General features: G+C 36.5%; 1 protein-coding gene across 8 annotated transcripts in view; it reads left to right on the plus strand.

The window, feature by feature from the left end:
• The window catches only part of LOC150081336 (uncharacterized), a 290,310-nt gene that overhangs the window by 114,478 nt on the left and 150,433 nt on the right, over positions 1–25,399 (plus strand). For all 8 annotated transcript variants that reach the window (XM_090379683.1, XM_090379684.1, XM_090379685.1 and 5 more), the window contains 3 exons: positions 3,067–3,237; positions 11,047–11,210; positions 24,677–24,817. In XM_090379683.1, the coding sequence (XP_090235809.1) occupies positions 3,067–3,237; positions 11,047–11,210; positions 24,677–24,817 (476 nt within the window). The remainder of the gene's footprint in view (positions 1–3,066; positions 3,238–11,046; positions 11,211–24,676; positions 24,818–25,399) is intronic.

The raw sequence follows: 25,399 nt of genomic DNA on the forward strand, positions 1-25,399 counted from the left end.
CACTGCTTCCACTCTGATCCTCTCGCTGCCGTAAGAGGGGGAGTGAAAGCCTCTGGAGACTGAGGGCCATTTGCTTCATCATGTTGTCATGTGCTGGAGGGTTTGGTCTTTTCCTGTTCACGCTGACCAGATGTCTTGAAGAGAACCACTCTACGGTTTGTTGCCACCAAAGTGACATAACACAGCTTACCATTGAGAAGGTGTGCATGAGGGGATTTTAGGGAGGTAAGCCAACCAGACTTCTTCTAAATCTTCTAAAATAGAAAGATATTGGATCCATCAGTGTTTTAGACGGAGTGTCTGATAACACACATGTTCCCCTCTAATCCCCTATGTAGAAATATGATACATCAAATAAAGACAATTTACGTTTTAGTCCACTGATAATTTGAGCAGAGTCCCATTAATCTTTTATAGCAATGTGTGTTTATGATATGGTAAAGTATGCTGGATATGTGAATGGATATTTAAGGTGAATCAGAATTATGATCACCAACAGAGGGAAAGGAGGAATATGTACATTTCTCCCTCCCCCAAAGGAGAGGTATGGGGGATGCATACTATTGTGTTTTTGGTTGCAAAGTTTATATTGGATCTATGTTAGAGAGCTTGGAGGTTGTTGCATGCATTTCTATTTTAAAGTGTGCATAAAATAGAGAAAACTACCTAAGATATGATAAAGTGCTCCAGAATAAGGATTTAATTTTCCAGTTGGAGTTGGGATGAAGTCGTGGTTTTTCTGTTCATTTCAGTTAAGCAAACTAAGCTGTTGATAAGCTGCTTTAGAAAAAAATCTTTAGAAACTTTTTAAAGATAACTCTCCTCTAAATTTTTATGTATGCAGGTTTATACAGGTGAGTTATCTTTAAAAAGAAGTTTCTAAACATTTCTTATTAGTATTTGGATAAGTGGAAGCTTATCACTATTTTCTAAGTTAATTACTATTTTCTAAGTTTTCTAAGACATTGTTAAAAACATTTTCTAAGTTACTGAGAAATTTTCATCTTCCATTGATAATTTCTTAGTTACTGATTAACTTTAACTCATTTTCTTAGTACTTTACCCTGCACTGCAAAGTAGGGTGCAATAATTGAAATCACAGTTTATATTCCAATGGTCAAAAGTTTAAAGGTATAGTCGAAATTTGATACTTTTGAATTTGTAAATTGAACTGAAGTTGATTTATAACTTGACTTGCATTTCTATTGCATCCCTCATATATTTCGTTATCCAGACTTATTTAATGAAAATAAGCTGCTATTTTAAAAATTGTGGGGGGAGACAAATACTTGCATGATGGTTATACCGTATTGATCATTATCTCTATTGTATTTGTGTGTGTATGCCTGTATGCTCAACTGCATAGTCAAAATGTCTTATCACAAATTTTGTTGGAGTACTTGTAATGTGTTATGTAAATATATAAATTGTGCAATATATATCAAGTAACTGCAAATGAGCACAGATGCATCATTCTGATATGCAAATATGAATGGTTTTAAGTGGGAATCACTGTATTTCTTAGATCAGTTGGGCAACAGACATTGCATGAGTGATTCATTGCAGTGGAGGTTGGTTGGCAGGATGTAAGAGAATGCTATCCCAGTTGTTTAGACATTTCCAGCTGACTATCTTAGACAACTGTGCAAGGACAACCAAGGGTCAAAACACAGCAAATTACTGATATGTCGCACTGACTACTAGATGGTGTAGAGAAATGACAGCATAAACCTCTTCTGGGTTTGTAGCCACACGAGGATGGAATATCTACTGCTGAATTATGTGGTAGACTGTGGGAGAGAAGTCAACGTAAGCAACCCATGATTTGTGTCGCACTCTATGCCAACAAGCGACCATTTCAAGTGGTGCCATGAATGTGTCAGATGTACCCAAAGCAGTGATTCAGTGAGATATTTATGAACTAGTCCAGATACTCATCTGAGGAGCTCAGATTTGGAAAATGCCCACTATAGAAGAAGTAATATGGTGTTTTGATTTGGGTGTGCATAATGTGCAGTGCATGAATAGAGCCACACATCTTTGAAAGATGGACTGTGTCTGCTCTTAAGTATAGATGTGAAATCCCTGAACCCTGTGTCATATCAGACATTTTTAGGGGAACTGTAGGTCTCAGATCCATCTACTGGATGATAATACTCTCCCATAGAGTGCAGCTAGTGGTGGAAAACTTTCCTTGTTGGAAAGTTATTTTCAGAATGGTGTTACCACCAGTGTCCTCAGAATGAAGCTAATTCAGAATATGTGAGATATCCTGGGAGAAAAATTTGTCCACTCCCAATTAGTTAGGAGTTACAAACAGTTCCCCTGGAAAAGTGCACTTCATTACTGCTAGGACTCTGGAGTATTCTTATTAACAGCATGAGAGCTTATTGTGAGAGATTTGCCTGGCTGGTAGGGATAGATTATCTCGTATGAGCTAATTTTCCATATTTCGGAAATGACATACCGTTTCTATGAGATAATGCATGCCACTGTCATGTAATAATGTATGTTTCTATACCAAATTTCATTGACTTGCATTATTATTTTGCATAATCATGCAAATTTTTCATTTATATCTTAACTTTCGTCTGACAATGTACACAATATATTCTGAAATTTATTTTTGAAAATTAACCATGCTCACATGGAATTTGTTTTGTTAAGATGGTAACGGATGAAGAACACAGTGATATGATCTGATATAAACAGGATTTAAGCAGATAAGCATATAGTAAGAGATGTCCCTATCCATTTACAAGATAAAATAAGGATTTCTGAGACATGAACAAAGAGAATGTGGAATATTTAAGCTGCAATCACCTTTGTTTTCTGCTATTCCTTGATAGAGCTGTAGTGTTAGAGAAATGCAATTATATTTTAATATCGAAAGCTGATAAATTATTAAATAACTTCACTTGTTTTCAGTTTAAATTCAGTGAATAACATCAGGTATATAATTACTTTATTTCATGAACTGTTTGAAGAGATTGTAGTATTAATTAATTTGTTTTAATTCAGTTTTTCTCTTAATTTAGGTTTTAACTTTTGAATATCTTTTTTCAGCATCCAGATGGCAGAATGATGCAAATTAATCTCACAGGGTTTCTGAATGGAAAAAATGCCCGTGATTTTATGTCAGATTTATGGACTTTATTATTAAGTGCCCAAGATAATGCAGATGGAATTCCTTCTATATTCTTAGAGCAGAAGAAAGAAGAAATCAAAAAAAGACTGGTAATAATTTTTTTCACCATTATTTGTGTTATACATTCAAGGCAGTCTTTTGTTTACTCCAGAAAATTTAGTTGTGCTATTTGAAAAGTGGTGTAATTAAATCATTTTCAATATTTTTTCTTTTATTTCTGAGATATATTCACCTTTTCCGGAGTATATACATACAAGGTGCTACCAAAATGTTCCCGAAATTTGAATGTTGTGCGGGAACTACGTCTAATATGGACATGTGTGGTGCTAGGTAACACTGCATGCATCCTTTGTGAATCAGTGTGCCACGTGGTGTCGGGCTGGATAGAGTCATTGAATATTTATGCACAGTTCTTTGGTGGTGGGGGTTTTGCTTAGTTTGTGATGGCTGATGTGAAAGAGCAACGTGCTTGCATCAAGTTTTGTTTCCTTCTTACAATATAGCAGCAGAAACCCATAAGAAGTTTAAACAAGCTTTTGGTGATAATGCTTTAGGCCAGACACAGACCTACTACTCGTTTAACCGTTTTAAAAGCAGCCGAATGTCGGTTGATGATAACGATCGCTCTGGGGCCCATCATTGAGCACCACCCTGGAAAATGTTGCAAAAGTTTGGGTGGCGATCTGCGAGGACCTCAGGCAGACCATCCACAACATTTGTGGAATTGTAGGACTATTGTACGACGTGTCAGCAGATTTTGTCAGATGAGTTGAATAAGAGAAGGAATGCAGCCAAGTTGATGTCATGGATACTGAGTGAAGACCAAAAGCAGCATCACCTGGAAGTTAGCAGAGATCTTCAAGAATGGGCCAGGAATGATCAGAACTTCCTTTCTACAGTCGTCACTGGTGACGAGAGTTGGGTATATGGGTATGACCCAGAAACCAAGCAACAATCATCGCAGTGGAAGAGCCCATCTTTGCCCTGACCGAACGAAGCCCGTCAAGTGAGGAGTAGCGTGAAGGCCATGCTGATTTGTTTTTTTTTTTTTTTTTTTTTGACATAACGGGATTATCCTTAAGGAATTCATTCCTCCTGGCCAGACCATCAATGCAAAGTTCTACTGAGGCGGTTAAGGGAAACCGTCAGGAGGAAACATCCAGAGAAGTAGCTCACAAAGAACTGGGTCCTTCATTATCAACATGCTGGCCCACACGTCTCTTGCTGTGGTGCATTTTTTGGCGTCCAACAACATGACAATTGTCTCCCACCCTTATTCGCCAGACTTATCCCCCTGCGACTTCTTCCTCTTCCTAAGAATGAAAATCAAGCTGAAGGGTCGAAGATTTGACAGCGTAGAGGATATCCAAACCGAATTGCAGATAGTGCTGAACATTATGACGAAGGAGGACTTTCAGGATGCATTCAAATAATGGGACGCCACGATTTGAATGCATCCTAATTCCAGGTGCTGGAATTGGTGTTTACGCTCTCAAGGGGACTACTTTGAAGGTAATGTTGGCAAATAAGACCCAGGGGAGTCTAATTTATTTTATAAATACATTCTGGTAAATTTTGGGTAGCACCTAGTACAGTAAAACTTCAATTACCTGTGGTAATTTGGGGATGCTAGATCCTGATAATTGAAAAACAAGGTAAACCAAAATTACGTGTTTTTTTGTTTAAATAACTTCCAGAACACACAAAAACATAAAATATTACATGTATATAACAATAACAATAATATTTTATCGATTTTGATAGCAAATCTGTAATTTTTGATTTTTTTTTGTAGCATTATTTTTTCTCTTATTTTTCTTGTGTCCATGAATTTGTAAAATTTCAATATAATCTACATCATCTTGACGTCTCATGAATTTAAGTAATGTCTCTGCAGCTGGGGCTTCATTACAACTTATTTGCAAGCTGGCTGTAATTCCTCATTATCATCCTTGTCAGGTCCTGCTGTAGATTCTTTTGCACTTTGTATTAAGGCATTGTCAGTCATTTTTTTGTCAGTCATTTTTTCGTAGCCGGGTTCATTTTTGTCTATATTCAACCATTGATTAACAATGGTTGAATTAACAATGGTTGATGGTTTTACTGCTTTCAGCGATAAAGCTATGATTTTGATACAGTCCACAGTTGAGAAATGTTTCCATGCTTCAATTACTTCAATAGATTCGGAATCAATTTTTTTCCAAATCCATTGTAACAATTTTATGATGGAATGAGTTTTAATGGTGGATATAATGCCTTGATCTAATGGCTGAATGAAAGTAGTTGTATTAACCTAGTACAATTGTGGTGGTAGGAACAATCAACGTTTGAATGACTTAAATCTTTTGGATGGCCTAGTGTTGCTATCCAATACTAATAAAACTTGAAATGTAGATTTTTCCATAAGTTCAATAGCACAGAATGTAACACGGGGATTTCCCAACAGAATAACTAGCGAGTCAGCAGTGGGAATTCAAAAGGAGTGGAAATGTTGAAAAATTACATCCAACATAATAGCAGGGTTTCCCCCACACAAAAGCTCAAAAATACCCTGTTATGCAAGATTTGACCTGTGCGAGTAGCACAGTGGTATTGTCACTATCCTCCCCCACACCAGGTGGAAAAGGCCAGGTTCGAATCCCGTCGATGATGCGAGGAACTTTAATGGGCTTTTTTTCATTCCATGGCTGAGTTAATTGGTCTCAGGCGTAGATAGCAAGGTTTTTCGTCCAGCAAAACAGGCAACTCGACCAGAGAACACATGCAATTTACAGACATAAATACAGTCAGTCCTCGTATAACACGTGTTTACACTACACAAATTCGATCATAAACGATTATATCGTATATAACACGAACCTGATAATGCTAACTTCATTGATGAATACTGCTTGAACATTTTGAAACACGTTACAAAGTTTCTCGAGCAAGACCACCATGTATTTGCGTCATACCAACTTTGAATGCCGAATGAACTGTAGTACCGTTGATCGCTACAGCTGCCTTTCCTATCGACGCGCAGGCGACGAATGAGTTGTTAAGCAAGTTGTGCGCCTGACTTAAGCGATTGTAAGTTTCCGTCATAATTTTCAAGGTAAACGTCTTGCCACAGCCTGCTGGATCAGTAAAGAATATTTGAAGCAGTGAAGCAGTTATTAGCTCGATTTGTTATTCGATGTATAACTTCAAGAATCAACTCACGTTGATCTCTATTCGTTATTCGAACCAATTTTCAGTAATCGTCGCTGGCTATGACATCGCACTGACGTACCACAGCATATAGCGAGTTTGCCGAAATCATTTCAGTATCATTGTTGTTTTCTTGAAGTCTGTTACTAGCATCTGCAATTCGAATCTGAACATATTCTTCACATTTCACTTGAGTGTCCTCTTTATCGTCCATTTCGATGCAAAGTTTTCTACAATGATCTAATGTTTTGTCAATATTGATGTCCGACTCGTACCTTTTGCGACAATTTATAAAGTACTCTTCATTTTCATCGTATATGTGAAGAAACTTGTTTGAATCAAAGATATCAACCATTTCATTTTCGAAAGGTCAGTAAAGTAAAACCATCTCACGTATAAACTGCCAATTCAGACATTTCATAGTGGCGATAACTTATGACTCACACCTGTTTTCTAGGTTTACATTGCCCTTTCACAACATTGTATTTCGCTGCAAAATCAGCCAAGCAAAGCTGACCAAGGTCTCCATCTTTTGGTCTTTTTTCATATTTATGTGTAACATTTTCATTCCATAAGTCGGTAGAATCATCATCAAGATTTTCTTCAGTCATTCGCTTCTTGCTCTTCTTATTTTTCTTATGCTCATGAGAATGTACACAACTTCTCTACTAGCCTCAGACATTGGCTGGTGAAGCAAATACCAAGCTGCCTCTTGCGAGCTCATTTCAATGCTGTTCAACATTTTAATGCTAACACGTTTTAACAAGTCGGTGTAGTCTTGATCTGGATACTCTTCTTGCAATTTGATCATCTCTCGATACAAATGGCTTATGTCGCTGTTGGTTTTGTTAACATTCTACAACTTATGATGCGCATGAATGTTCCTCAAGTATGAACTGTAAATCCATATTTGAATTTAATATACGAGCTATCCAAGGATTGAAGGTATTTGTCCAAAGTTCTGTTATATTTCTTTTCATTAGAACAATAGGTCTTGTCAATCTTGATCAAATAACATCGAAGTAAGTTTTCATATACAACTTGTGCTCTTCTAGAAACTGCTTGAATGTATTATAATGTTTCTCTTCAAGATCTTTCTTATATTGTTGAAAATGCCATTTGAAACTTGAATGTTGATTGTCTTGTGTTCATTGGTATTAAAACTAGAGCTTCATCCGTAGACTAATATGAAATATTGAATCTGCATCGATCATCATTCTTCTTGAAACTAGTAAATGTATGCTTGTGCACTTGATTTGAGTAAGACGTCGATAGATTTGAAGCATCGACACTGCACAGTTAATCCATTATTTCTACAGTCTTTGGCATATCTTCTGAAACCAATTCTTTAGGATCGTTTTGTAGCCACAGCAAAATGAGCATGTGGACTGCCACGATGCTGGAACTCTATACACTGAAGAAATCGATTACTTTTAATTTCCCAAAAGGATTGTACCTTTTCGATTGCAGTATATGCATTATAACATCAACTAGCTTATTGAAGTATATTATACTTGTGATTGGATCCTTGTTGACTAACTTCGTATGCTGTCAGTTCTTTCATTGGATCGTCAACTTCTTTATCTTCGCTACTGTTTAGTCTGTGAAGTGTTTTCAAGAGATGTGGCCAGCGAATCTCCGTCGCATTCACTGTCAGAAACATGGTTGGTTCACTAAGTTGTTTGATCATAGCAAAGACATCTTTCTTGTGTCGAGACCAGTAGTGTACAGAATTTGGAATGGATTTGAGAAATGACCAAGTGACGTTCGATGCATTCTTCAACAAATCTTTGGTCTTCTATCATACGTTTTGTTATGTTGGAATTTTCTCCAATGCATTTGAAAGTGGAATATAAACTTTCAGTTATTCTCAAGTGTAAAATTTTCATCGGCATGTATAGAATATGATGTGGCGTTACTCCTCGGCGATCTTTTCGTCTTATTTTGCTAGTTGCCATCATAAACGAAGTAACACGTTATCCATCTTTAAATTTACGTGGATGGCCTAAGTATATATCACTGGAAACGACAGTTTCTCAGCATGTTCATCATAGATTATCAATATCGGTTGATTGTGTTGTCCAGGTGCAATTGCAGGATATTTGTCTTCATTCCAAAGTAAAGTGTTGCTGTGCCATAAGTAATTCAATGTTACTTTCAACGACGCAATTTTCTCTACATTGTCTAGTTGTTCGCTATTGAGGGACGATGAAACTATAACAAGCAACTGACGATTGACTGTGATGTTATAACATTTGTACAGAGGAGTACTGATTAAATACCTTAGCCACGATTTGACTGTTTATTTTCTCACATATCCTTGCAAGTAAGTCGATTTATGAATCAAATGCTTCTTGATGTGAACGTTGAATGCATGATTGTCGTGCACCTCCGTAGCCAGGTGGGAAGGAGCAGCAGTGCGTAGCACACCCTTCTTGATTAGAACGGGGTTCGAGCCCGTCACCACCAAATACGGAGGATGCGGAAAGGTCAGGGAATGACCACCGCATATCCCGGAGCAATATGGCCTTAGTTGCTAATGCTCCTAAAAACCAAATAACAAACAAGCAAACAATAATTGTCATCTAAAGCATGAGGCAACTCTCAAACCATATTATTCTTGTAACTGGAACATTTATGACTTGTCCAACGATACCATAACTGCCAGTTTCATATCGCAAATGTCGAATCTGCATGAATAGCAATATAGCCGAAACCAACCGTTTGCTTATACAATTGAGCGATGGTAAATTCAATGTAAACGGATGATATATGAAGCCGTTGGACTTGGATAACAGCGATACATTTCCCGATTCTAAGTTTGTGTAGCGTGTATTACAAAACATAAGCGATGCCATGTTCTCTGCTTCTGGAAATTCATCTTCAAGACTTTGTATTTGGTTTGGGTTTGGTAATCTCAATTCATTCTGAAGCGACAGTCTGTTGCAAACACTGCAGACATATCTGAACGAGTTGTTCAAAAACATTCAAATTCTTTTGAAGCTAATGTATAACACTTTTGACGAATTTCATTCGCTGATTGTACTGTTCTTTTCGATGTTGATGGCCAGACATCTGCCTCTAATTGATCTTGCTCGTGTTTACGCTTACAACTCTCTCTTGATTTCTGCCGCCGACTTTGGTGCTTGCTTTTCAATGTTAGATTTGTCATTTCGTCGAAATCTTTGAACATGTTTAGTTGATGTAACTTTCAGCATCGTCACAACTTAACTAAATGAAACACAACTGTACTGCTCGACAAATGTGAACTGAACGTAGTTACTTTAACGAGTTGTTCAACTCTCAAAAACTAAAAACCCAATTTGAAATCTAGTTATATATGTCTATCCTATCTATATCTATCTATATATTCGTTGTAGAGCTCTCAAAGGGCAATAATTTTGTTGCTTATTGTTTTTATCTAACATTATAGTTTTCAAGATATTGCAAAAACAAACTTGAAAATGCTTGAATTTTTCAACTCTCTCAACTTTGCATCGCTATTACTCGAGAACCATAAGAGCTACATCAAAACTACTAATAGATGTAAAAACTACATTTCTTACTGAACATTTTTTGTCACTTACTGTTTGTCTATCTATCATAGTTTAGAAGTTATTGAGAGTGAAAGTAACCAAGGCACAATAGTCAATAACCAAAATGTGAACTTTTTAGTTTTTTTTTAAAAAAATATATTAAATATCAAAATTTCTAATTTTTTCTTGCATATTTGTCGATGACATTATATACTCGACAAAATAAGTATAAATTGTTTATATTATTGTCTGTTAGTTTTGGAGATATAACAGCGGTTAGACATTTCACTTTTCCTGACAGCCTGAGTGCCATAGGGTACCCCCAGCATAGGTGTTATTCATGTCAAAATCAATGATGAAAATTAAAAGAATATTTTCAGAACCTCTGAGTTCCATTTGTAAAACCCCAGGGTTATTATTATTATTAGCTATATGGTGCAAGGAAGCCTGTGGCTCATGCTGTACCAGCCAAAAAAAAAAAAAAAAAAAATTCCAAGTTACCCTGAGAGAGAGAGAGAGAGAGAGAGAGAGAGAATCAAAAGTAGAAAGGAATTGCCAAGAAAGAGAAGACTGATTATATACAGCTCAGGAACCTGGGTGTGCCAAGCCCATACTCACCTGATGTGAGCCCCTGTTTGTGCAACATGCTTTGAAAACTAGGCTCTAGTCTGTTCAAGTGGTTCATTTAGCAGTTGTACCATGAAATATTGGAATTGGAAGTGGTGGTGGGGGATGGCACAACCAGAACTTTCATCAAATTTGAACCCTGACCACTTCTATGTGGGACCACCGAAAAGGCATTGTTATGTCACAAGTCACTTTGAGGAGTTACTACAACATATTTTCCACATTCCAAATTGTAATATATATATGTTGACTTCATGAGTCGCACTTGGTTTTTCATAATTCAAGAAAAAGGCACTTCATCATTAGATATTTTCAAATCAGATTTGGTTCTCTGAGATCCATATATACTAAACTGATTTTCTTAGTCATATTATTTAAATATAATATTTAAAAAAAAACTAGTTTATTTCTTCAGCAATTTTAATTAAATTTAACTAATATTTTTCTCCACAATTATTTAAAAAATATATCTAATAATATATCTATAATTAGGAAAATGAAAATTGTATGTTTATTTATTATTATTTTTTTTGGATATATTTGCAGGAAGAACAGGAGCGAGTAACATCAAATTTTAAAAGGATAGAGGATAGGGGAAGAGGAAGGGAAAGAGAAAGAGAGAGAAGTAGAAGGCACTCATCATCCTCTTCACGATCTTCAGATGCAAATACCAGTATTGTTCATAAAACTAAAAAAGATCAAAGTGATAAGTAAGTTCACTAATTAATTATGTCAGACTAATTAATTATGTCAGCCAAAAGGTGCTTTAAAATTGTCAGCTAATATCAAAAGAAGCAACTGACTGCTGTGATTCTGTAACTATATTTTAGTTACTTTTAACATTTCTTCTTTTTAATGCCTTAATGACTTTTAATAGCTTACTTTGCCAAGCCTTAGAACTGAATGTTGTTTATGAGACTTAGAGCAGCCTTTCTAATACTTTTGGATAATATGCCTGCAATTTTGAAGTTTTTATAAATGCTAGTAATATTATATGCAAACAAAAGGTTTATATATACAGGGTGCCTCAAAAATATTGGTACAAACGTTTAGGGGAGGTAGGTAACATCTAAAGGAATGTGAATTGCATAGGAACCCATAACTGGAAACGTCACGGGAAAGTAGTAGCAGAGGCACAAGAAGCAGAAATTACACAAGACAGTAATTAGTGGCAAACATTTATTTGACATAATATTAACATTGGAGTATGAGATGGATGCATTTCATGATGTTACAACAGATGCTCGAAGGTTCCACCATGAGACGCGATGCATGCGTTGGATTGGTGGACACCGTCGAACACCTGGAGTTCCTTTGACAGTAGCAGCAGCGCAGACGAGTCTCGCCACGAGATCCATTTTCATCTCCATAGGCGATTCATACACGATAGATTTGAGGCCCCCACAGAAAGAAATCAAGGCTCGATAAATCAGGTGAGCGTCGGGGCCAGGCAACGGGTCCACCACGGCCAATCCATTGATGCCCAAAACGCCTGTTCAAATGGTCACGAACACACCTTCCATAATGGGCAGGCACCCCATCATGTTGAAACCAAATGTTGCATCTCACATTTGCTGGAACATCGTCAAGTAACCCTGGTAGAACTTGTTCAAGAAAGATCCAATATTTAGCAGAGTTCATGCGGGATGGTAACAGGTATGGTCCGACTAAGCAGTCACCGACCATACCTGCCCACACATTTATTGTGAAGCGATGTTGTCCCGCATGTGGGTGCACACCATGTGGGCTCTCTGCTAATCCATACACTAGGTGCATGTCTGCCAGCTGCTCACAGTTCGTATATCGATGCATGCTCTTCGCGCGGCGACTACTGCTTGAATGAGTTAACCAGAAATTTTCCCTCTCACTAACTGATGAACAGCGCCGTGTACCGACTTACGGTGACGTTTCCGGTTATGTGAATCCTATGCGATTCACATTCCTTTAGATGTTACCTACCTCCCCTAAACGTTTGTACCAATATTTTTGTGACACCCTGTATATATATATCTATTTTTAAACATAGTCGCCAAATCAGTGCAAGCATTTGTACCAATATGATACAGGTTTCTGAATCCTTCTGTCATAGAAACTGTCAGCCCATGTATTCAGCCACATATAGAACAGTTTGACACTCATGAGTCTGGAAACGAAGGCTCATCTGCAATGAATGAAAGAGAGGGCATCTCACAGGAGCCATTTTGCAAAGACAACTAGTAGCTCCTGTCAATAAGCTACTAGTTGTTACTAGTCAAAATTCAGCCTCATTCAACATGAGGCTGAATATTGCAGACAATATTCAGCCTCATGTTGTTACCAACAGAATTTGGGAATGTTAACATTCCCGAGGCTGAATTTTAATATTAGGCTCCCTGAAGAAGTGCCCTGCTGCCCAATATTTCAAATCTAATGAGTGTGTCAAAACTGCTGTACATCACTCACTGGCCACACAATCTGTCAGCCTCAATGATAGCAGAATTCAGAACTCATGTTGCATTGGGACAGTTGTGTGAGTTGCTTTGGTGACTTTTGAAGAGTAGCGAAACAATTACTCTTTCTAATATAGTTTGAAAAGGGCATTATGTGGTGATATTTTCCAAATGTTTTGAAGGGAATACACTATTACCATGTGAAATTATGTATAAATTTTAGTTTATTGAGACACTTTCAGATAACCTTTCTTATGTTGTTCTGAAGGTATTGATCCAGTAAGGATCCTGAAAAATAACAATTGTGTACTTCAGTGTTGAAAGTGATGGGAATTTGTACATCTTAAGTATATTTATAAACTGAAATTTATAATATCATGTGGTTTTCCTTTAAAAATATGTTTTGTGAATGTTTTTTTTTTCATTTGCATATACAGCCAGGCCTTGCATAACGCGATTTTCAGTTACCGCTATTTGAAAAAATTATACCACTTTTCACTTTACACGATACAAATTTCCCACTAATGCGATCTTTTTTTCTTTTTTTTTTATGCAATAGTTGAAAAAGATTTGAATTACGCATTAAGCTTACTATGCGTCGGACTGGCAATAAACAAACGTTTGCCTGCTGCCTGCCTCGGTGTGTTCCATCAACAATCGGAAGAAGACGTGTTACTTGTTTCTCCCGCTAATAAAGTCAATACAGACTTGCATTTAAAAATTCAAATATCGCAGAGAACCTCAAAAAAAAAAGGTTTGAGGTTGTCTGAGATATTTATTTCACCAGGGCCCAGAGAAGATTGTTGTCAGCTATCGGAAATTGATTGATGAAAAGAAAAGTCAACACTGTTCAAATATTTCCACAACAGTCATTTCTTCATTGTGTATTTTATATCAGAGGTTCTCAAACTTTCTCAGTTTACGACGCCCTTAGTGTCTCAGTAATTTTTTCACGGCGAACCCAGACCAAAAGAAATATCTAACAGTTCCGTTTATTAAGTAAAGTCCAAACAACTTAATAAGAAACGTTGAAACCGTGAACTATCTCGAGTTAGTAGTTCGCTCGGTGTCCGACAGATGTCGAGTATCACTGTGTTTCCCTCGAAAATTTGAAATATTCTGCGGTGCACAGTTTGGAAACCGCTGTTTTATGCAATGAACATTTAATTCCATAATTATTTTCATTATCTTTTACATTGTATTCAGTTGAAAAGTTATTTAAAAGGTATTTTAAAAATTCTTTATGGACATTCCAGAAGGTCAAGGACCAATTATAATTTTCCTATTGATTATTATATTTGATTAACACGTTTCCATTTTGTGCTGTGTGTGTGTGTTCGCAGGACAAATTAATCGCGTTAATTGAGGCCAGCTTGTAACATTACTAGGAGTTATATTTTTGCTGTAAAAAATCATTTACAAAGACTCACTCACTCGTCATATAAAAAAAAAATAGTTCAAACTTGCCACCAGGTAATATTTCACCATAGTTATCAGTTTAGCTGTTTGGATAATTACTGATATGTAATGCTTGTTTTCAAATCTGTTAATATGCATACATTGTTACAGTACACTCTCATTTAAATACAGTAGACCCTTGCTAATCCAGATTAATTTGGGGGGATAGGTCCTCTGAATTAGTGAAGCAAGAGATAGCCCTAAAAGAGAAAAAAACTTAGAATACAAATAAATAGAAAATTTAATGATATAGAATTTAATGATTTTTTTTGTTTAGTGCTGATGAAAATAAATTTAAAAAATATCACTGTACAGCCTTTATTTAAAAACTATATATATATATATATTTCTACGGTTTCTGCAATTAATAGTCGCATATAATTACGTTGAACATTAAGTATTTTGGCCTCGTTAAATAAAAAAGTATGTTTTTCGTTAATGGCATGAAAGGCTAATTCTGACGCTGCTGAACGAGAAGCACAAACTGAAGCTTCATGTTGATTTACACGAATATTCAGAGAAAATCGTGTCGAACCTTGGAAGACGAGTCGCAATCACTGCAAGAAATGTTGTATACCAGATCATTAATTTGTGTTATTTATTTTTTACTCTAATGTAAGTTTTCGATTTTTTCGTGTTAATTTCTGGAGATTATCATAAGGAAGTGTTCCACGTACTATATTGAGGTAAACTCCTCTTATTATTTAGAAGAAGAACTCTTTATTGCATACAAAATGCACATGCCGTACACAATACCCTTCACGGCTACAAGCCAGGGGTTACAAATAATATGGGATTATTTTACAAATAAACCCATAATATATAAAATACGTTAACTTATGTACATACATACATACATACATACATACATATATATATATATATATATATATGTGTGTGTGTGTGTGTGTGTGTGTATAAAGAAGTACACAAATGAAGCGATATAAGTAATTACACCCATCTGACTCAGCGTCAACAATGATACTGAACAACAAGCAAGACAATGTGATATATGTTCCATCTCTTTCTGCTCAGTCAGAGTGACTCATCTGCCTTCCTAAATCCTGTGTGCCTTTAAAGTATGGTACTCAGTTATGAAAGAATTTTTTGTATTTCAATCCGGATTAACTGTAACTGGATTAGTGAGGGTTTACTGTAATTTCATAACCAAAAGCCATAGGCGACTAGATTGAGGAGGCCAAGAGTTGATTTTTGGTGTCATCATCAGTAAATACCTCATTTAGTGAGTCGTTAATTTGAAGTTATGGGGCATTATCTTGAGTGAATAAAATGTTATTCAGTAAGTGGTTTTCTATTGGTGGGGGCACTTGATTGCAGAAGAAACAAGAAGCTGTCAACCAGTTACATGCTTACATTTCTGCTTTCCAGAATTTATTTATTCCAAAAATCAGACCTACAGCAAATTTTGCTACAAAGTTCCATTACATTACCTTAGCTGAGTTTAATGGCCTTTTCACTATATACACGTGATCATCCTATGTTCTGTGAGCTCCATATAACTGAAGATGTGTTTCATCATAGCACAATGTTTTCTTTGGCCGGTGATGTACAGCCACTCTCCGGCTTACGTAATACTTGACTTGTGGAAATTCAACTTTACATAAGTTTTTACCGGCTGGTGCAAACTTTACAAAAAATTGTGGAATGACAACCTCAAGGACCATATTTGGTCCTTGAGGTTGTCACAGACATTCTCTCAGATATGCCAGACAAGCTGTACATCCTACCTGGGAGTCTAAAATGCTGATGGAACTGATATTCAGGTGACACTCAAGTTAAGTGGACCCAATTTCGGTGAAGTCCAGATGGTCTGTGACAGCCAAATCCTCTGCTTGCACCTTCACGATGGTGGGACTGTTAGTAATCCTGGGTATAACCTCCATGCACAAGTACATGGTGGGTGACCACCCAGGTGTGAACCAACGTAAGCAGGGGTCGAGGTGTGGCGCCCACACCACATGGAGGAATGCTGCTCCTCTGTGTTACCAGGCAGCACTAGGTGGTAGATGACCCTCATCAGCTGGTGCAATACCACCACTTCGCTTATTGGAGGCTTGAAGTGGTGGAACCCATGTTTAGTCTCTAGAGCTAAGTTCCGGTCAACCCTTCCCCATCTCTTCCATCATGCAGTATGATTGATGACTTTGAGGTTATGATGAACATCGTGGTGAGATCCAATATTCCTTATATTTCGAGGGTACAGCTCTAAAATGGTGTTCGCAGGCCGGCCGCTAGCTAGTACACCAGACCGAACCTATTGGTAACTCTCTAGGAGGCTTCCAGATCAGCTAGTGTATAATCTTGCTACCTCTACTCTGCCAGATAGTGACTGGAGGGAGTCCGAATAGTGTGTATGCGGGGAGCTTTGTCGAGGCCACGTTATGTCAAGGATCTGGGTATATCCTTACCATGTGTACTCCAAAAATTTCATTACTTCATACAGCATGTCCCACCCACTTTTTCTTACTATTGAATACACCATGAATTGGCAAACTAATAGAGCAAGCTTATCTGCAAAAAGATCTAAACCTCCCACGTATATTTGTGAAATTACATTTCACAAATATATGTGGTCTCAATTCTAATCTTAACAATGTCCATTTCCACTTGCAGTCTGCCAAACCCCATGTACTTTTTCTGAGAGAATCTCAGTTATCGGTTGATTCAACTACTGCTCATCTCAGATGCCCAAATTATTCGCTGTATAATTCCTTACTTGTGCATATGTCCGTTCTGATATTCCCTGTCAGAGACTTGGCAATTTGGAATCTCCTCTCTTTGATCTTCTCTGGCTTGAAATCTCTCTACCTCATTGTGTTTTTTTTTTTTTTTTTTTCTTTGGTAGTTATTGGCGCATCAGCTTCTGTGGCCATAATGCATCTCCCAAGGTTTTTGCAGTACTTTGATCCAAGCCCGAGGCGGGATTCGAACCCGCGACCTTTGGGTTGCCAGGCAGGTGCTTTACCCACCCGGCTAGCCCGGTCGGCACCTCATTGTGTAAAATTCATCTGTTGTCTCTACCGTTTTCCCAACTCCACTAATCACTTGGAGCTCTTTGACTTCCTCTCTTTGCAACTTGACTTTCTCCAGTCCAACTTTCCTAACAGTGAGGTAATTTTCCTTGGTGATTTTAATGTTCACAACTCCAGCTGGCTTCTGTTTTCTAGCCACACTGACCCAGCTGGTCGAGATGCTGAGGCTTTTGCAATTACCAATGACCTTGCACAGATTGTTCATTTACCTACAAGAATACTGGACAATCCTAATCATACAGCCAACACGCTTGATATTTTTCTCACAAACAACCCTTCTAAGTACACGGTTGAAGTGAAGAGGTCCTTTAGGCACTTCAGATCACAACTTGGTGATTGTCTCTTCTCCAATGGAGCCTTTATCTCATGGCTATTCCCAACCTCGTGTTGTTTGGCATTACAAGAATGCAAAATGGGATGACCTGTTAGAGTTATTTTCTTCTTTTCCTTGGTCGGATCACTGTTTCAAAAGTTCTGATGTCAACGTTTGCTCAGATCGAGTCAGTGAAATTATTCTTGTAGGAATGAAATCCTTTATCCCAAACTCAACTTTAAAATCTCGTCCTTTATCTAAACCTTGGTTTTCCAATAAGTGTGCTAAGGCTATTCAGGAGAAGAATGTTGTATATCGTAATTGGCTTGTTTCTAATTCTTCAGTTTCATTTTCTGCCAACACCAAAGCTCTCAACAATTGTAAAGCAGTTATTAATCAGTCCAAACTAGATTTTGAACAGGCTAAGAGTAGAAAACTTGCTTCTTGTCCTAATGGTAGCAGAGCATTCTGGTCTCTTGCCAAAACTATTGGCCACAACTTTTGCCCACCTCTGTCCAAACTAGATGGCTCTGTTCGTCACTTCAGCCAAGGATAAAGCCGACCTGCTAGCATCCCATTTTTCTTCCAACTCATGTATTATTAATGATCTTGGTAAAACACCTCCCACCATTCCCAACACGCTCCATTCAATGCCTCCTGTGGTCTTCTGTCAAAAGGATGTCAGAAGGATTTTGATGAATCTTGTTGCTAAGAAAGCTCCAAGTCCCAATGGTATTTCTCTACTTGTTCTCAAAACGTGTGCTCCTGGACTGACTCCTATTCTTTCCCACCTTTTTTCACTTTCTTATTCCAAAGGTGCTTTTCCTTCTGCTTGGAAATTTGCTTATTTCCAGCCAGTTCCTAAAAAGGGTGACAAATCCCTCCCATCCAGTTATCATCCCATTGCAATTACTTCTACTCTTTCTAAAATAATGGAGAAATCAATTAAGTGCCAACTCTTAAACTTCCTAGAAACCTTCCGTCAGTGTCGATCCACTGGTTGATATTCTGGCTTATGTTACCCATTTATGGACTAATTCAATGGAAAGGTTCGGTGAAACACAAGTAGTTGCTCTTGACATCTCAAAGGCTTTCGATCGTGTTTGGCATAAAGGTCTTCTAAACAAGCTTCCATCTTATGGTTTGCCAACTGTTTTTTGTAATTGGTTATCCAGTTTTCTCTCGATCGCTCACTGAGGGTGATGGTAGATGGCTCTCTGTCTTCTAACTTCTCCACTAATGCCGGTGTTCCCCAAGGTTCAGTTCTTTCCCCAACTCTTTTCCTCTTGTATATCAATGACCTTCTTCCATTGACTGGAAATCCTATCCATAGTTTTGCCGATGATAGCACATTGCATTCCAATTTCCATTTTAAGAAACCTTGTCCTGCTCAATCAGCTTCAACTTCTCGAAATCTGCTACCAATTCCTTAAATGCTGATCTTCACGTAATTCTCCAGTGGGGCAAAGACAACTTAGTTGATTTCAACCCTTCTAAAACTTAGTCTTTTCCTATATATCGCAAAAAGGATTCTTCTGCTCCTGTGCTTATCTTTAGTGACACTCAGATTTCTAGGCAAAATGATATCTCTTTTGGGGATTACCCTGACTTCTAATCTCTCTTGGCACAAGCACATTACAAATATTGCTTCCTCTGCATCTAAAAAACTTGGTTTTCTCTTTCGCTCTCAGCTTTACTTTTCTTCCAAACAGCTGCTCAATCTGTATAAATCGCAAAACCGCCCTACCATGGAATATTGTTCCCACATCTGGGGTGGTGCCCCCAAAACCTTTCTCAGGCTTCTTGATTCCATTCAGAAGAGGGCAGTTAGGTTAATTAATGATTCATCTCTAACAAAGTCTCTCCACTCGCTGTCTCATAGACGTACTGTTTCTGCTGCATGCCTCTTCTATAGATATTTCCATGAGCACTGTTCTTCTGAATTCCCGCTCTCTCTTTCAAAACAGTCCGAACACGTGCAGCCACCAGCCAACATCCATTTACTGTCCAACTTCAAACTCAAAGAACCAACTTTTTCATCTTCCTCGTTTATTCATTCAACTGCTGTTTTCTGGAACAACCTTCCGTCATACGCAATTCCTGAAAATTACAGTCTACAGAAGTTCAAGTCCAATGTCAACAAATATCTTCTTTTGTCTTCTCAACCTCCAGCCTAAGCACGGTACTGAGTACTATAGGTTCTAATACCGCTCGTGTTTGGGGTTTATATAAAAAAAACAAAAAAAAAAAAAAAAAAAAACAAAGGTATCGTGAAAATATCGTACTGTGAACTCGATAACACTTTTTTTTTTTTTTTTTTTCCCTTTGGTAATTTGCTCCAAGACCCCAGAAGTTGAAATTTTCGCTATACAGTAAACCCCCGCTATTCGCGGGGGTTACGTTCCTGAGAAATGCCCCGAATACCGAAAACGTGAATACTGAGTTATGGTTCCCTTAGTAATAAAGTGGTTCCGTTCCAAAGTATGAAATATATAAGAAAAACTAGTCTAAAATTTTGTCTATGTATGTATTATATGTACATAATATGACTATGTAGATGGACATTACATAGTGAAATGCAAGCATATGGCATCGAAATGAAAATAAGAAACAATTTAATATTAAATGTAATATTTATTAGAAATTTCAAACAAATCTTTCAAAACAGCACCTTTACTAGCTAAAAAACTTATCCCGCCAGTGCTATCACCAGTTTCGCTAAAGTGTTGATAAAGGAGTTTTGCCTTTTCACGAATGATGAGTGAACTTAACGGAATTTTATTATGAGTTCGGTCTTCTTCCACAGATTTAAAGCTCTTTCCATTTTTTCTAATTTAACATCACAAGTTACAGAGCAAATTTTTGAAGCAATTAATGCATTTTCACGGACACTACGGTGGATTTTTCTTCCGATTTTTTGATTGATCGTACTATTTACTCATTGATTTTATACTGTTTGCCACTGAGGAGACACTTTTACCATTTGAAAATTTGTCTAATAACTCAGTTTTATTCGTTAATGTCATCACCTTCTTTGATCTTTTCACATTTCCCTTGTTATTCGTAGCCATATTTTTGTACGGGTTAGAAAGAACTTGTCCACAATAAAGTCACTTTCTTCCGTTAACACGTAACGCGCTCGAAAAAGTCTGTTTTACACTGCAAAACAGTAGATTTATCACTTTTGTAAGCATATTAATTTATAAAGCAAACGACGAAACCTTCCATGACAAGCGCATAACACATACTGAACATGGATTAGCGAGAAACATCCATGTTCACGATTTTGTCACCCCTCTCCTCCCAACCACTGAGCGCTGTTTTGACCGGGAAAGATAATTTTAGCCATGCCCATGTTTTGTTATGGCGGAAAATGTTCACGGCACTTTAAAATTCACATTTTTTTAGGTTTCATTTTTTATTAAATCAGTGACCGCGAATACGCGAAACCGCAAATACAGATACTGCGAGTAGCGGGGGTTTACTGTATAGCTATTGAAAGGCTGTTATTTTGATGTCTACACCATTCAAAGAGCTGTGATGAAAATATTGAACAGTATACCAGTCACAGCCAGCCTTCCACCAGTCATTCAAGTTGCTTCATGATCATTGCATTTTTTTCTAGTGCCAGTCTACATTCCAGTTGCTGCATTGTATAGCATTTCATAATGACAGTGCTGTCATACATATTGAATGTTTGTTTGCTTTTGTCACAGAAAATAATTTTCTTCTGAGTTGTGCTGAACATTCAGGTGCATTGTTCAGAAATGTATTTCGAATTGTTAAATTGAAAGCAGCTTGTTCTTAGTGCCAGTATTGGCAGGGCACAACATGGGCATCTTCTGAAACCATGGTGGTTTCAGATGATGAACAGTGGTTTTCAACCGGGGTGCCACAACACCCTAGTGTGCCACAGTAACACTCCAGGGGTGCTACATAATTTGGATTTAGTCTTTAAACCTATATTTTTTTAAAATTTAAGTATTTATTTCATTATAAAAAGGTACATCCTTATAATTATATTATTATAATAACTAACCAAAAAACAATTTTTTAAAATATTGAGAGAGAGAGAGAATCACATCTAACAGGCAGAAAATTGAGTAGGGGTGCCATAAAATAAATTACTTAAAGGTGTCATTATTAAAAAAAAAAAGGTCAAACCACTGGTCTAGCACTTAGTGGTGATAATGAATCTGCTATGGTGAACAGAAAGGGTATTAAATGAGGATATGGAGCACTTGGTAGTAACTGGCTGTCTTTCTCATTTTGTGTGCTGAAAAAGGGAGCTACATGTCTTGCTGTGAAAGTGGATGAACATTTGACGGGAATTTACTACTATCAGAAGTGCTAAAAGGAAAGATATATTTAGACAATTTCAGCTGAAGTAAAAAAAATATTTTGAAGCATGTGTATACACATTGGCTGGCTTTGGTTAAATGTGTAACTAGACTGGTAGGATAATGTCAACCTTTGACAAGTTTATTTAAAGAAGTTAAAAGTGAGAAAAGTCATGTGGGCACTTTTCAGTTTACCAAATTGCAAATTACAACAAGCGATCACTAGTAAGTGCCATTGCTTCATATCTAAATCCATTTCATTAAAAGAAGTTTTAAAAGAAGACAAATTAATGAACTCACCAAGAAAAAGAGCTTCTGTAAAAGTAATCCTAAACATAGCAAGTGAGCTGATAATTCTAGACATGTTATCCTTACTCGTGCAGAAAGTTGGTTCATGTTCCTCTCTTCTGGCTTGAATAAAGTGATTACTTGTTTCTTTTAAATGTTATAAGAACATTTTAAAACCCAAACATCGCTCTTCAATTCTGTGCCTCACATTCTTCTAATGAGATCATTACTCTTAGATATTGAACAATGTTATATGCAGATTTATTATATTAACAGTTTTAAATCTTCCACTTCCATTTTGGAAATTGATTACCATATGCAGACTAAACCAGAAGAATAATTATTCATAGATATTTCTACTGCTAAGGTTGTAGAGAGCCTAAAACAAAAGGAGACGATTCTGTTCTTTTTGTTCAGTGCATTGACTACATGGGGCACAAGTTACCATTGAAAAATGCTGAGGTAGCACAAATTTCATCAGTTCGCAGTGTTTCATTTTCAAATTTGTAATTTTTCGCAGACAAGTTTCCAGTAATTTTTGGTGTCTTTAAAGATAAAAGCAAAATAGTAGGTGAAGTAATAGATATTTGCAGCATCCGTTCTATGAGTTTTAGAGTGAGAACTTACTAGACACTATTATGAAAGGTAAAAGAATTGACGTACATTGATTCTTGGTCAGGGAACTGACAGGTACACAAGAAAGCATGAAATATATCAAATTATCTGAAGTCATTCTTGGCATTTTAATAATTTCTCACAGCAATGCTGTCAGAGAATATTTAACGAAAATGGAGGGATAAAAAAAATAATAAAAAAAAAATAAAAAAATTATTCAGATCTTTTTCTGGTGAAGCTTTGGAAATACTGTTGACAGCCAGGTCTGAATATCAGTGCCATTGTTAAAAAAAAAAAAAAAAAAATTAATATATATATATATATAAAACAAAAATTGAATCGGCATTTATGAATAGGTGCAAAGTCTGCAAAAATACCTTTCTTGGAGAAATTATAAATTAGTTGATGTCTAACAGATAATCCAAAGAAAAAAATCCACAGAAAGAAAAATCCTAGATAAGTTAATGTTTGATTGTGTAATATATTTTTAAACAGTCCTGTGGCTAATATGTGTATGTTTGAGTGAAATTTAATTTATAGAAAAGTAGAAACTTCCTGTATTTTCCAAAAATCTTGCTTTTTGTAACAGATTCCTGCTTTCTGTAAAAATCTTCCTGTTTTGCTCCAAAAATCTGTTGTGTTCCTCCTGGTTACAACTGCTTGATTGCCCAGCTTTTTGAAAGTCAAAACTTTGCTACTGGTGGCATATTATACATTTTTGTAGGTCACTGAGCATTTACCATGAAGGCAAATTAAGGTCAATGTCATTACAGTAATAGTGGTCCTAATTTGATCTGTGATAGCTATGGATTACTCATGGAGTAGCCTGCACAATACGTTATTAATACAATCACTGCTGGCACAGACTGTGTGCAGTTATTCTGGAGTGCATCACATAACTAAGGCAATAAAATTATCAAATAAGAGATGCCATTTCCAAAATTTGATTCAGTTGTGTTACATTAAAAGGGGGGTGGGGGTGGAAATACAGCTGTATTATCTTTCTTCCAAAAAAAAAAAAAAAAAAAAAAAAAAATCAAATAACTGCCTTTTGACTGAACAATGCCAGTTTTCCCATCATCACTTTCACTCAGCAGTGAGAAATGGAATTTGTGTAAATAGCTATATACAAAGATTTTATTGAAGTTTGTTTGTATGTTCCTGGGATACTGATTAAAATTTTCCTTTCAGTTACTTGATTGTCGGGTAAGTTTTTAAGGAGATTTTTTACTGTTTGTGGCAGGGCAATTTTATTTTTTACTAACAGTTAGGGATGTGGCTTACTAAAGGTTAATTAATTGAAACATAAATGTACAATGATAATTGGAGGGGGGAGCAAAAGTCCTGTGTAAGCAACCCGTTACAGTGAATTTCATTTTTCCGAATTGTTGAAGCTGGTTATATTGACTTCTAGAAAGCATGCACCTGTGTACAATGGACATTTTCTTCTGACCAAGTGGTGTCCACTTGAGAGAGTTTTCACTTTATCTGTCATTGAAGTATAAATTAGAAATTAAAACTAACCTATTCATTATTGAATAAATTTAAAAAAAAAAAAAGCAAGAATACATTGCAAAATATTTCAGCTTTTGAACTGTCATCATTTTAGATATTTCCATAATCTTTTAATGCAGAATCAAGTTTTTAATAAAATTTAATTTTTAATTCTCTTTTACTTAGAGAGTTATCACCTAGGCCACCACCATCTAAGAGCAGCAGTGATGAAGAAGAAAAGGAACCAGACAGGCCAGATGTCAAAAAGGTTGATGGACATCAAAGTCATTCACCTTCACCTTCTCGAAATACAAAAGGAAGGGAGAGGTGAGTATAATATCTACAATTCTGTGCATTTCTTGTAGTTTCAGTTTCAAATGAAAAATATTTTTCTAATGTGTTCTAAAGTAGCAATGTTTAGTTATGATATAAACCTCAGGAATTTTATTTTATTGCCTAGATATTGCGGTTTTCGTTGCTCTTTTTGGTGTCACTTGGTTCTTCATTCACTTGCTCTCTGGGTGGAAACATTTTATTGTTATTAATTTGGGGGTAATTGTAATTTTTGCATCATTCTTTCACTGTTTTTAATGTAATCCATAAAAACATCTCTGCCTTTCAGTGTTTTTCGTTAGTAATATATTTATTTATTTTTTTTTAAATAAAGAGTTTTTCATAAAAGCTAATTATTTTTACCACTTTAATCCATATTTACCATAGTTTTCAGACTGTTAGACATCTAGGAAAAATAAGTTCCTGGAATAAGGGCAGAAATTTTTGGGAAGCAATAATATATGTAGAATATTTTCTGATATATTTACTCTGAACAAAAACATCATTATGGTACAGCATTCTGAAATGAAGCTAACAGCTAGAAAAGTCATGAAGCTGGCATTATTATATTACATT

This window comes from Mastigoproctus giganteus, chromosome 8 (assembly GCF_048544385.1).
Source record: "Mastigoproctus giganteus isolate SK-2022 chromosome 8, ASM4854438v1, whole genome shotgun sequence".
Classification (NCBI taxonomy): Eukaryota; Metazoa; Arthropoda; class Arachnida; order Uropygi; family Thelyphonidae; genus Mastigoproctus; species Mastigoproctus giganteus.